The 13,082-nt window shown below is 51.7% G+C and overlaps 4 protein-coding genes across 4 annotated transcripts; 2 read left to right on the plus strand and 2 right to left on the minus strand.

Annotated features, from left to right (window-relative positions):
• Nucleotides 1–2,196, plus strand: A1O5_03749 (uncharacterized protein; the record flags this gene model as incomplete). Its single annotated transcript, XM_007744360.1, has 8 exons — nucleotides 1–34; nucleotides 88–437; nucleotides 492–647; nucleotides 703–913; nucleotides 967–1,337; nucleotides 1,440–1,730; nucleotides 1,862–2,025; nucleotides 2,115–2,196. The coding sequence occupies 8 exons, from the start codon at nucleotides 1–3 to the stop codon at nucleotides 2,194–2,196; spliced, it is 1,659 nt and encodes a 552-aa protein (XP_007742550.1).
• A 3,246-nt stretch (nucleotides 2,197–5,442) lies between these two features.
• On the minus strand, nucleotides 5,443–6,231 carry A1O5_03750 (uncharacterized protein; the record flags this gene model as incomplete). The annotated part of the gene is made up of 1 exon (XM_007744361.1): nucleotides 5,443–6,231. One exon carries the CDS (start codon nucleotides 6,229–6,231, stop codon nucleotides 5,443–5,445), a length of 789 nt encoding a protein of 262 aa, XP_007742551.1.
• Nucleotides 6,232–7,637: 1,406 nt separating this feature from the next.
• A1O5_03751 (uncharacterized protein) lies at nucleotides 7,638–8,289 on the minus strand (the record flags this gene model as incomplete). Its single annotated transcript, XM_007744362.1, has 2 exons — nucleotides 7,638–8,117; nucleotides 8,167–8,289. 2 exons carry the CDS (start codon nucleotides 8,287–8,289, stop codon nucleotides 7,638–7,640), a joined length of 603 nt encoding a protein of 200 aa, XP_007742552.1.
• A 1,343-nt stretch (nucleotides 8,290–9,632) lies between these two features.
• Nucleotides 9,633–13,082, plus strand: A1O5_03752 (uncharacterized protein; the record flags this gene model as incomplete). The annotated part of the gene is made up of 2 exons (XM_007744363.1): nucleotides 9,633–11,998; nucleotides 12,194–13,082. 2 exons carry the CDS (start codon nucleotides 9,633–9,635, stop codon nucleotides 13,080–13,082), a joined length of 3,255 nt encoding a protein of 1,084 aa, XP_007742553.1.

Consider the following 13,082-nt stretch of genomic DNA (forward strand, 5'->3'; position numbering starts at 1 on the left):
ATGTCCAATCAGTTTGATTTTATTGTGGTCGGAGGTACGTTGGATGTGCAACCGCCCACCAGAACCATCAATCTAATTATGCAATAGCGGGAGCTGCAGGTTGTCTCCTGGCCTCTAGGCTCTCTCGTACATCCACCGCACCATCTGTTCTTCTCGTTGAGGCTGGAGATGTCCTCGACGATCCCGGGCTCCGTGACACTGGGCGAAAGTTTGTCAATCTCGCTGATCCGAGCCTGGGATGGACCGGATATTCGCATGTACAGAAGAACGTCAACGGCAGAAGCGTGGCCTATCCGAGAGGGAAGGGCCTGGGTGGTTCAACGATGATAAACGCGATGGTGTACTACATCGGTTCATCCGAGGAATACGATTTCTGGGCAGACGTGACAGGGTTGCCGAAATGGAGATGGCCAGAAACCAAAGAGAGATTCAGGCGGGTAATGCACATTACTCCCAACTCTGAAAACTATTTCATATTGACATTTCCAAAGATTGAGCGATTCCATGACGATACTCCGGCAGATTTTAGAAAATACGCTCATACATTGCCGGAAAATCATGGCAGTACGGGTCCAGTGGATGTTAGTCTTCCATCAGTATGGGAGTCCGGTGTGTGGACCGTCTTTAAGATTGCTCAAGCTCATGGAGTATGCACACACAGTGCTTTCGCAAAACGTCAATCGCACTAACTGGTGTGAAAAGTATCCAATCAACCCAGATCAGAACAGTGGCAATCCGATTGGAATAGGGCTGTCACCCAGCACTGTTTCTCATGGTCTTCGCACAACCGCGGCCTCGGCATTTCTGGAGAATCGGCCACCTAACCTGATGGTGTGGACTAATGCTTTTGTCACTCGGATATTGTTTGCTGGCAGGACCGCTGTTGGGGTTGGGCTGGCAGACGGTCGCAGCGGTATGGCTCGTTTATCAGGAAGCCGCGTTGCGATACTGATCTCTACAAAATAGCTCGCGGGACTAAAGCCACGATTCTATGTGCCGGTGCCCTTGACACACCCAAACTACTTCTTCTCTCAGGGGTCGGCCCGAAGGCCGACTTGGTCCCCCTTGGGATAGAAGTCGTCCACGACCTTGAAGGTGTCGGCAAGAATCTCCAGGACCACATCCAGTCCTTTATTGAAACTCGCTTGTCGATAAAGTTGCTGGACAGAGATGTGGTGCGGCACGGCGAGCCAGACAAGGCCGGTCCCTGGTCCTGTCTGCCCTTCTGTTTCCTCAAAGTGGACGAGATTCTCGAAACAGAGGAATTCAAACTGCTGGACCCGTCAATGCAGAACTTTCTCAAGGGAAAAACGGTCCCTCAGTTATCACTCGGCATGGTAAGGACACATCTAAAACAATACACATCTCTCCCCTCTCCTTCTTTTCTGGTTTAACAAAGTCTATCTGTCTGGCTATGGGGTCTAACAGATCCGTGCCAGGCAGCTCCTCTCTTCTCTCGAGGGAGAACCTTCCCAGAAGGCGTCTCTTACTATCACGTTTACGTCAACTGCCTAATGAACCCTCAATCCCGGGGAGAGTTGAGATTGCGATCCACAAACCCCGCCGACCCTCCGCATTTCGACTTCAACGCCCTCTCCCACCCTTACGATCTGCGGTCCTACATAAACAACACGCGCAAGGTTATGGAGTTCATCGAAGGGGACTCCAACTCGGCGTATTTCGAAGGCTACATAAACGGCCCCGCGAGCAAGACGGACCAGGATATTGAGGTAGGTCGTACTCTCCCACTCCTTGTTGACTCCGACTTTTCTTTCTTCGTTCTCTTGTTCTGCTTTTCCCTTTTTGTTTGTAGCATCGGCCACTATTTATTGACGTAATACCCGCACGCGTTTTCGTCCAGACATGGCTGAGGGCAGTCTCGGGCCCGCAGTACCACGCCACAGGGACAGTGATGATGGGAAAGCCCGAGACCAACAAGCTTGCCTGCGTCGGGCCCGACTTTCAGATCTTCGGGGTCAAAAATCTCTACGTGGCTGACCTCAGCGTCTGTCCCACCACTCCATGGTATGTTCACTCACTCACCCCCTTCCCTACGGAACCGGCCGGGGGAAAACAAAGCAAGAAGGTGTATTGTATTGATAAGCTACCCACAGCTGCATGACGCAGAGTACGGCATACATGATCGCCGAGACTGCCGCGGAGACATTTATCGAGAAGTTTGGGCTGGAACAATGAGAGCAGCGGCGAAGAGATCGGTAGAGGACGATAGAGGTCTACCTCGATCAATATAAATCCTAAGCCGTCGTCAACGGCCGGAATCTAATTAGCACGCGCTGGTAGTGAAATGGAGGCGATAAAGGGCGGACAGCCAGTCCAGAGTTAGTATGAGAAAGACGCGATAGGCGAAACGCAGGTAATCAATCACCTCGCCCGGGGGAGCCGGGGGTGAGGATTGAAAGATGATGTTCTTTTGCTTTATGTCTCCCATAGGATGTAGACCGTAAAAACCGCTGCGCACACCAGACTTGAGATTTTGAGGGTGGGATATATAGAACGAGGCAATAAAATACCCACTCACGCCCCCAAATCTCATCCAAGGCATACACGGGCCGAGACTCCTTGTGCCTTCCAGGCCCGGTGAGTGATGGGGATGTGGTAATTAGCCCCGAAATCTGGAAATGCGCGGGCGGAGTGCGAGACTTCTTCCGGATCTTCCAAGCTGGGATGTTAATATCTCCTGCAGAGTTCTGAACGAGGCCCGACGTGGGATGATTGGGCGACCGTACTAGGCGGGGCTGAGCGTCGACGAGGCTGTGAAGTGTGATACCACGAGCTGACTTGTCTTGGTCTGAGAATTTTCCGCTGTTTATCTTTCCTTTCCATACCCACTTAACCATCTGAGCCTCCTCGTAGTAGAGAGCTTTCCTTAAAGGAACAATATCATCCAAAAATATGGCCGCAGGAATACAAACGTCCAAGATCAGGGCGTCACGAAGCCTACTGATATACAGAAGCCCCGCGATGGTCCAGTGTCTACCGAGTACATGATGAAATGTTGCGGGACGGCCATTTAGAATGATAGCTCATAATATTGATATGACCACCTCGCCATCCAGGGAAGACCCACTTGGACCCATTTTAGTCGGAGACGGAAATACTGATAGTCCGCTCTCTACAATGTATAGCGCCGAGTATTGAGCTTGATCCTCGAGATTCCATGGCCAAGGAACGAGCTGATGACCTCATTTTACCTTGCTCTTTTCAGAGTCTGCCGGATCCTACCTTTAAGAGACGAGAGAAACTTCGAGCCCGTGTCAAAGCCCCCCTCTCGTGCAGGCATGAGACAAGGCTCGCGAAGATACCCTTTACAAGAGAACATCGGCGGAAAGCACTTGAACGAAAGCCAATGTCTTGTTTTGATCTTGGGATCATAAAGGGGGCATGAGTCACTCCAAAGGGCTCATTCAATGCGTTTTATTCCTTTTCACTCATGGATAGTATGCGCCCACCGTCTTGTGTACTTGCTGGCGTTGAGGGTCCGCCTCTTCGATGAATTGGGAAAATTCGTATCAGTCATGGCAGGGAGAAACGCCCAGCCAGGGATAGAAAAGGACGGTGTGGGTCAACAACGTGTTTATCGTATGGGAACCTCCAGCCGACTTTCCGGTCGGTTCTTGCTTCGGCACCGGTCCTGAGGGTTAGACGCTGTTTGATGCTTTCTCGTCTCGGATACTCGTGGTTCAAGGAGCACGCGACCCACGCAACGGTGACAGGCCGGGAATGGATACAGTCGATGGAATCGAGAGCCTCGTGGTCTGCACCAGAATGTTTATCGAAGCCTTGTGTAAAGCAGTAGACGCCCATGCTCTTGTTTTTCCAGGCAGCGTTAATGCTTGCTTGCAAGTCACTTTACGAAGACATCGAAGTCGTATAGGATTGACGGCTTATCCGGACATGCTCGAGGAGGGATTTGTTCATGTTTGATTTGAGAAAATGGGACCAACTGCGGAGTAAAGGTCCTTGAGACGAGTGCGTGTCTTGAAGCATGGTATTGAACAGAATGCTTTTGTGAGGTTAGCACGCTCCTTCTCCAAGCAGAAAAACCTGCGCATCTTCATGGTGAATAATGACACAATCAAAGCAGACTGAAGAAAGGCATAGTAGCTGTGAAAGAGGAGAACTTGCGCATTTCCAATCCGGCTAAGGCTCATGTTGGGCGTCTCTGGAAGTCTTTTCCGGGAGAATACATACCGCAGGCAAAGCGCAGGCTGGTACTTAGCCCCGTTATTGTCGGTTGTTGAGCATTCTTCCAAAATACCCGTGATTCGAGTCCATCAACAGCTTGAATGTGGCCCTCATTGAGCTTCCAACTTATGGATCCCGAGAAGGCCGTGAGGCGAACGTAGGATTCCGAACTGTACACTGGCAAGCGTCACCGAGGACAACTATTCGGCTGACAGAATTTAAGCTCTTCCATGAACCTGCAGAATCTCCTCATGTTCGAGCAATCTTTTGTCTGCCTGTCTCACGAACTCATCAAGTCAATCTCAGATTCCCAGTTCAACTGTGCGATTTGCGGATCGAGCTTACAGGGCAGGTGTTGGTGGTAATCTAGATGTCTCAAGTGGAACTTGTCATCCACGCTCAGATTTCTGAAGGGAAATCATTGAAACATATGAACTGGAGGAAAGGAACGAGGAAAAGCGACGACAAGAAGACGAAGGTGGGTTCGGCTAGCATCACACCGATGACCCTACTGCCAAAACAAAAGGTCCTCCTGACACCGAAGCATATCCGCAAATTAGAAAAAGATGAGGACATAGCCACCGTCAGCTACCATCATGAGAGAATCAGGGTGGGACTTCGACGCCTAGCATACCACTGGACTATCAGACGTTGTGCCCTTTCCACTCAGGAATTTATCGGCATCTGTTGTTGAGACAAGGTTAGAACCATCAAGGAAAGTCGAAGAAGACCAGGGAAATACCAGATATGTAATGAGATGATCCCATGATCAAGTTCGAGGAAGGGACACAAGCGGTCTACATTCGCCTCTCAAAGCGTAGCTGGCGGTTGTGACGGCGAAAGACACGAAAAAGGATCCGGTCAGGCGAAATTGTTTCTTCCTGGCACTCCTTGTCCCTCGACGAGGCTGAAGTTCAACACTCGAATCAGGGGACTTTCACTGGCGGCGGATTTCTATCAGGCCACCGCAGAAAAAGGGATGCAGCTCTGCTGCGTGCATTGCATGTTGGTCGTCTTGTCGAATTTGCGGCGCTCCATTTTCACAGCTTGAAGGCGGGGGAGGGGGGGCCTTTCAATATGCTAAAGGGTCGTCTAGGAACATGTACAATCTAGTGCAGCTCGGAATGGGCTCAGCAATATCTAGCCCAGGCCGATGAAGCAAAATTGTTGAAGACTTGTGGGAGGGCTAAATCAAGGTGTAGCTATCTAAATTGCGAGCTCAGCAATGAGGTGATTTCATTCCTTCCCTTCATCGTCCTCTTCATCAACCTCGGTCACAACCGCGATGTCTGTGGCTCTCCCACCATTGAACCCGTCTCCTTCGAAGGGACAGCTGCTCACCGCGCAAACAGCATCCACCTCCGCCCGCATTTCTATGAAATCTCCTGGCTTGGAACAATTCAATGCCTTGATCGTGTAATAGGGAGTATTCTGGAAGATATTGAACGGATCAACTACTTCGCTCCAGTGCTTCATGCCCCAGGGTTTCATCGCTTCGGCAACATTGGTGGCACAGGAGCGGTGGACAGGTTGGCCGCGGCGCGCGTAAAAGCCCGGGTTACAAGCCATGAAAAGCAGATCGTGGGTCTTGACCATGTCGGCGACTATGGTAAACATTTTGCGGTCTTGGTTCGTGTACAGCGCCTCGCCTACCTGTGGAGGAGCGGAGCCTCCCAGTGCATATCGCGTGTAGCTCGTGGAAAAATGTTCCGGATTTGTGGCGGGTGAGTAGGGCAAGGTCCAGGCCATGAAGTCGACTACCTGTTGGCCATGGAGGTCAACGATGCGGAAGTGAGACGAAGCTTTCACCTCGAAGGCGTGGCCGTGGGCAGCGGGGACAAGATGCGTTTTCAGTTTGGAACGCGGGTGCATCACCAGGAGTGTTTCCCAGGCTGGTCGTAGCGCTGATGACTGGTTTCGCCTCGATTTGGAGGGTGCATCGACGTCGGGGGAATCAGCAGTGGCGTGGCCCTGAGCCACTTGGCCTCTCGCCACGGGTCCTTGTTCGTGGATTTTACGGGTCATGGTCGGTTGATCAGCTCGTCTTTCGAAGTGAGGAGGATGCAGCAGACTTGGCGGATTATGACTTGTACACAAGCCAGCCGGAAAATACAAGCGAAGAGGCTGCTGGACAGGTGATGGCGGCGAATGGGTGGCCAGGTGGGTGAGATAGACTTGAGGGGGAAGGGGGGGGAAATCGAAGGGGTTAGTGTTGGTGGTATCAATAGCAGAATTTACGTATTTGGTCAGACGAGGATTAGGTTGCATTGATACGCAGCAAAGCGGGATTCTTTGATCCGTCTGACTGAGGGTTAATCAAATGGTCCGCTATGTCAGCTAGCACACCTAGCGAGCCGAGAGCTAGGTACGTCTTGGTATGGCCTGGCTACACAGAGTGTGGTAGAGAACACTTGTAGATCTGCCCCTTGAACATGAGCCCCTCTGTTCTCTTAAGTCATGCGGACAGGCTTCATGCTCGGAATGAGGGGCTTTTTAGGTCTTTTTCAGGCGGGGCAGAAGTAACAATTCCGAGGTCTCCTTCAGATATATGTTCACCAACTTGAACTCGACCAGTCCTCAGCCAAAAACACTCACTCTTCTTATATGCTATTGAAGTGACTTTGTAGCTAGGATGGTCAGAGTCCGTCGGGCCCCTGCGGTGAGAAAGTTATCTGACTGATGTTGTTTTCATGACATCCGGCTGACGAGCGTATTTTCGCGTATCTCTATCAGCATCCGGGCAAGAGCACCGGAATCAATCAACAATGGTGTGTACTCGTAGCGATCATAAAACTGGGCTCGCACGCCGAAAGCATAGTCAAGATACTGCTTCCCCATGGTTGGACTCTTTGGATGGTTACATCGAAGATTTCGAGCGCAAGAGGGACGAATATTGGCCACTCGGTCAGATTCCACTGCTGGGTCCGCCATCTTCTGTCCATCATGGCTAATATCCCCCCAGCCAAGGTTGCGCAAACTGAAAGGCCACCGCTGCATGTGTATTAGCTCTCGCCGCCGTGCTCTTTTCACCTTCTTTATCGCATGTGCAAATTCTAGTCTCATTCGCCAATCGTTGACTGATAACGGGTATGCGCCGCGGACTGTATCGTCCCCGACAAAATCCAGCTGCAAAGTTGATTAACGTGGGAAGGGGCCTCTGCAAGGCCTCCTGTGTGGGAGCGAAACAGCTCGAATAACCAATTTTGCTTCTGCTCATAGCAGTTGGGTCAGCTTGATCGATCCACCGGCACAGGGAAGGAAGCTATACTCGGACAAGGTGGTCTTCAATACCGTGATGTTGACCCATCATCAACACATTCGGTAGTAGCATCCAACACCAGTTGACATATAGAAAATTCCCTGAGAAAAGGGATTTTCAAGCTCTTTTGCATATCGTTCGATCTCAGTTCCCTCGCCATGAATGATTTCCTTCAACGTGGCGGTTTGAATTTGTCCAGATTTCGAATTTGTTGCTCGCTGAATAAAGCATTGCTGGAACTTGCGTCGCTCTGGTCCTCTGATCCACGAGACTCCTCATTTGGGAGAACCTGCATCTGGGCTGGTGAGGGCAATTCTAGGCCCCCGTCGATGATGAACTCAATCTGTTCGAAAGCCTGCTGGATTGCGATATTCGTCCGGACTTCGTTCCGGACATGGGCCGCCAATTGTGACAGCTCGACGCCTGAGCGGATGACACGGAGTAGGTCGTCGGTTGCGTTGAAACTGCCCGCTCGCACAGTTGCGATTATTCCTCCCAGAAGCTGCTGATGCCGTTCGAGCGCGATCTGCTTGTCTGCGAGTTCTTGGACGGTTCGGTGATTCGCAATTTTCCGACGCTGATCTGAAGTTGCGTCGTACACACATAGACTTCTTCTCGCCGCACAGGCCTCGCAAGGATTACCCCCAGAGCACTGGTCCGGGTCAGAGACAGCTGACGAACACTGCGAATGCGCTATATACCTTTGTTTTCCTCTGCTTGCAGGCACCGCAAGCGGTGGATATTTTTCGATGGCGTTGAGAAGATGGAGGCTCCGGCGGGCCCTCGTCGCCTTGGGATGGCCGCGGTGCCAGCAGTTGAGACATGGAAATGGAGTGGCTCCCGTGAATTCATCTGGGAAGCCGAGAAACTCTCTTCGTTGTGACAATTTACTCGATAATTCATGCTAGAGAGGGCGTGACATCGGATGAGGTTGCCTGAAAGGGCGTGAATTTGCGTATTTCGAGGAGGCTCAAGAATATGAGCAAAGTTCGGTCGGTGGAACAGCTGAAGCTGGTGAGACAGAATTTGGCGGACAAGATATCCGAATTCTGCGCGGTGGGCTGCTGGGCCCCGACATACTTATACTAGGCGCTCCTCGGAGGAACATGGCAACCCTCCCCATTTCCAAAGGACATGAATGCGGAAAAACGATCCAACCAAACCGTAGATGTCTGATAATGGCATTCGATATTTTTACTCTGGGAAGATCGGTCGCTCCGAATCCGGAGACCTTGCCTTTTGCCCTTGCAGCCAGCGTGATGTATACTAGCGATGGGGCACTTCGAGCGCTGGCTTTACAAGGTGATCCACAAGAAATGGATGCTTTCTTTTTGCATCCAGAGAGCGGGCGAGTTCGATTAGCGCAAGATTGGTTCATAATGTCCGCTGTTTTGCAATATTCAGGGGGAGGGACTTGATTTAGGATTAGGGACCTTCTAGGCATACATTCCTTAGCCTCGCCGGTAATTTTCTCCGGGCTCCACGCCCGTTTCTATCCATAAAGGAAAAATTTGGGGGGGTGGCCAAAAATCGATCGGCACAATCCTTGAACTTCGAACTTTTTGGGGGGTGCGGATAATATCAGAACCGGTCCAGAGGACTGAACAAAAGATACCGACCGGTCAAATACTCAGTACAAGTTTTCTTGATTCCCTGAGGGTTGTTCTGCAGAATGCAAGATGTTGATGAAGAGCCGGGGCTTCATATGCCAGATGGGGGTATTGATGAGTCGGGCCTAGGGACTTGGTAGGTTAGCTGGACAACCTGGAGCACCATCATCAGCTCGATGAAGAGGTGATGGCTCAGCTTTGCGAAATGCGTCACGTGGTCAACACCCGGCCCTTCACGTGACCGTGCTTAGCATGGCGGGGCACGCCGAACCCGAACCAAGCCTTTCGAGGCCTAGCGTGAAGCTTAAACTGTAGCGCTATGATGTTGATTTCGGGTTCCATTTCGGATTTTGGAGCCCAAAAAAATTCCTCGAGACTGCGCCGAAAATTTCTGTGTTCCATTCTCCTGTACGTTTGTGTTCTCCAGGTCTCTGTGCTCGGTCCATTGGCTTCGATACTTCTGAGTCTTCACATCCTATAGATTTTCTCCTTTTTCGACTTTTCTGCCGTGATTGATTCACCCACCGCAGCCAGCGGCGCAGGCTGTCCCTGCAACGATGGACGAACAGAAATTCCTTGAGCAGCTCTCCATCGTCCTCGACCCCAAGAAGGGCAACGTCAAGGCTGCAACAAGTGTGCTCCAAAACGAATACTACAAACGGCCAGAGTCCCTCCTGGCCTTGATCCACCTCGCCATTTCGCACGAAAGCGCAGATCTCAAACAACTGGCTGCGACCCAAGCCAAGCCGCTGGTCTCTAAACATTGGACCAAAATCCCCAACAACCAGCGCCAACAAGCCCGAACACAACTCTTTCAAGTGACTCTTGCTGAGCATTCCTCGCTCGTCCGACACGCCTCATCCCGTCTGATAAGTGCAATTGCAAAGATTGATCTCGATGATGGCGAATGGCCCGAACTGCCCGGCATGCTGCAGCAGGCTGCCACAAGCTCAAAAGCCGCTGAGCGCGTGGTTGGCGTGCACGTGCTATACAGCATCCTAGAAACTATGGGAGACGACTTCAGTTCGAAGTTCAAAGAGTTATTTGCACTGTTCAGCAATACAATCAAAGACCCAGAGAGCCTGGAAGTCCGAGTCAACACCCTGTTGGCCATCTCCAAGATGGCGCTCGTGATCGATGCCGAAGAAGACCAGGCTTCCATTAGGGCATTCCAAAACATTTTCCCTTCCATGGTTGCTGTCCTGAAAGACACAATTGACTCGGGCAAGGAAGACCAGATCATGCTCGCCTTCGAGGTCTTCAACACGCTTCTGACTGCGGAATATCAGCTAATGTCGCAACATTTCCAAGATTTAGTCGTCTTTATGAACGAGATTGCAACCAACACAAACATGGCCGATGACACCAGAACTCAAGCCATCAGCTTCCTGATGCAGTGCGTCATCTATAGGCGGCTGCGGGTCCAGGGTGCCAAGATGGGCGAGCCATTGACAAAGAGCATGTTACAGGTTGTCACGGAGATTGACGATGCTTCCGCCGCTGACGACGATATCACGCCTGCTCGGTCAGCTCTAGGTCTGATTGATACCATGGCTCAGAGTCTCCCTGCGAACCAAGTCGTCGTCCCGTTGTTGAATGCACTCCCTGAGTACTCCAAGAGCTCCGATCCTAAACATCGCCAGGCCGGTATCCTAGCTCTTGGTATGGCGGTTGAAGGAGCTCCAGATTTCCTCAGCACCCAGCTGCCCTCCGTGATGCCAATTCTCTTCACACTTTTGGAGGACTCGGAGGTGGTTGTCAGACAAGCTGCCCTACAGACAACTGCCAGGCTGGCGGACGATATGCCAGAAGACATCAGCAAGGCGCATGAGAAATTGATGCCGCTCCTCGTCAAGAATCTGACCGCGGCCATGGGTGCTTACAAGGGTGAGGAGGAAGGGCCCACCGTCGACATCATGAAGTCTGCGACAAGTGCCATAGACGCAGTTGTGGACGGAATGGATGCGGACGATGCTGTGCCCTACCTGGATAAGTTGGCTCCACTGCTTCAACGACTCTTTAAGCACCCCGATTTCAAGATCAAGGCATTGGCTGCGGGCGCTCTAGGCTCCTTGGCCTCAACGGTCGAAGCACCATTCTTGCCCTACCTCCGCGATTCAATGAACGCTATGCAAGAATATATCACGAAGAAGGAAAGCGAAGAAGAACTTGACCTTCGTGCTAGTTGCACTGATGCCATGGGTGAGATGGCTGTTGCCGTCGGCCCAGCCGAGTTTAAGGACTATGTACGTCCGCTCATGGAGACCAGTGAAGAGGCCTTACGTCTCGAGCACTCAAGACTCAAGGAGAGCACGTACATTCTGTGGGGTTCTCTCGCCAAGGTCTATGAAGCGGATTTTGCGCCTTTCCTGGATGGAGTGGTGAAGGGTCTTTTCGATTGCATTGACCAAGAAGAAGCCGACCTCGAAGTTGAACTCGGCGACAGTGCAAGGGACCTTCTCGGCAAGGAGGTGACGATCGCAGGAAAAAAGGTCAAAGTCGCCGCAGCAGATGACGATGACGAAGATGGAGACATCGAAGATGTTGAGATTGATGGCGACGACGACAGTGATTGGGGTGATCTCGCAACTGTCACTCCTATAGCTCTCGAGAAGGAAATCGCCATTGAGGTTATCGGGGACGTTGTCTCCAACACCAAGACGGCCTATCTGCCCTTCTTTGAGAAGACTATTGAGAAACTCCTTCCCCTAGCGGAACACTCGTACGAGAATGTGCGGAAAGCCACAATCAGCACGTTGCATCGCGCGTATGCAGCTCTTTACGATATCTCAGAAGAATCGGGTGAACTTCAGAAATGGAAGCCGGGCCTTCCGCTTCAGGTCGAACCGACGCCGGTACTGAAGAAATTTGGAGAGGTCTTGATGACTGCGACATTGAACGTCTGGCCCGAGGAAGAGGACACGTAAGTGACATCTTTGTTGCATCCCCCAAGCAATGCAGATCCACAAGATGAGATACTCTCGTTAATCCCAGCTCACTCCGACACGCAAGTCGTGGATGAAGCGAACGCGATCTTCAACCCTCTGAAAGATGTCATCTGACCCCTAGTGTGCATCCACAATTGATGGAATCAATGCTGACGTTGTGGAATTACTAGTGCTACCGTCACAGAGATCTCGAGAGCCCTCGCAGAGAACCTCAAGATGACGGGCCCATCTCTCCTCAGTTACCCTGACGTCCTCTCCAAAATCGTACAGACAGTGACGGATCTGATCACAAAGAAACATGCATGCCAAATCGATATGGCCGAAGAGGCCTTGGATGATGAAGACTTGGAGTCTACAGAATTGGAATGGCTTGTTGTAGACAGTGCCATGGACGTCATTTCGGGTCTTGCAGCAGCGCTCGGCCCCAGCTTCGGGGAACTATGGAAGATTTTTGAGAAACAGGTGCTGCGATATGCAAGCGGAGGAGAAGCTCTGGGGCGTGCGTCTGCCTGTGGCGTGCTCGCTGAGATTATCACGGGCATGGAAGGTGCAGTCACACCCTATACCTCGCAGATGATGACGGTTCTCCTCAAGCGTCTGGGAGACGAGGACCCTCAGACGAAGTCCAATGCAGCCTATGCCGTGGGCAGGCTGGTTGAGAAATCCGCAGATGACGGCACCGTCGTCAAAGCATACACCCAGATCCTCTCGAAACTCGAATCGATCTTGCACATCACCGAGGCACGCTGCCAGGACAACGCTGCGGGATGCGTCTCTCGCCTGATCCTGAAGCACAAGGACAAAGTACCCATTCAGCAGGTTCTTCCGGCCCTTGTTGACAGTGGCATCTTGCCTTTGAAGGAGGATTACCAAGAGAACGAGCCATTGTGGAAGATGATCGTACAGCTTTACCGCGAGCAGGACCCAACCATCCAGCAACTCACGCCGAAGCTGGCTCCGATCATGATGAGCGTGCTCGGTGAGCCGGAGGAACAGTTGACAGACGAAGTGAGAGAGCAGGTGCAGGCCTTGGTGGAGCATCTGAAGAACATGCATTAG

Source organism: Cladophialophora psammophila, assembly GCF_000585535.1.
Source record: "Cladophialophora psammophila CBS 110553 chromosome Unknown aczJe-supercont1.5, whole genome shotgun sequence".
Taxonomy (NCBI): Eukaryota; Fungi; Ascomycota; class Eurotiomycetes; order Chaetothyriales; family Herpotrichiellaceae; genus Cladophialophora; species Cladophialophora psammophila.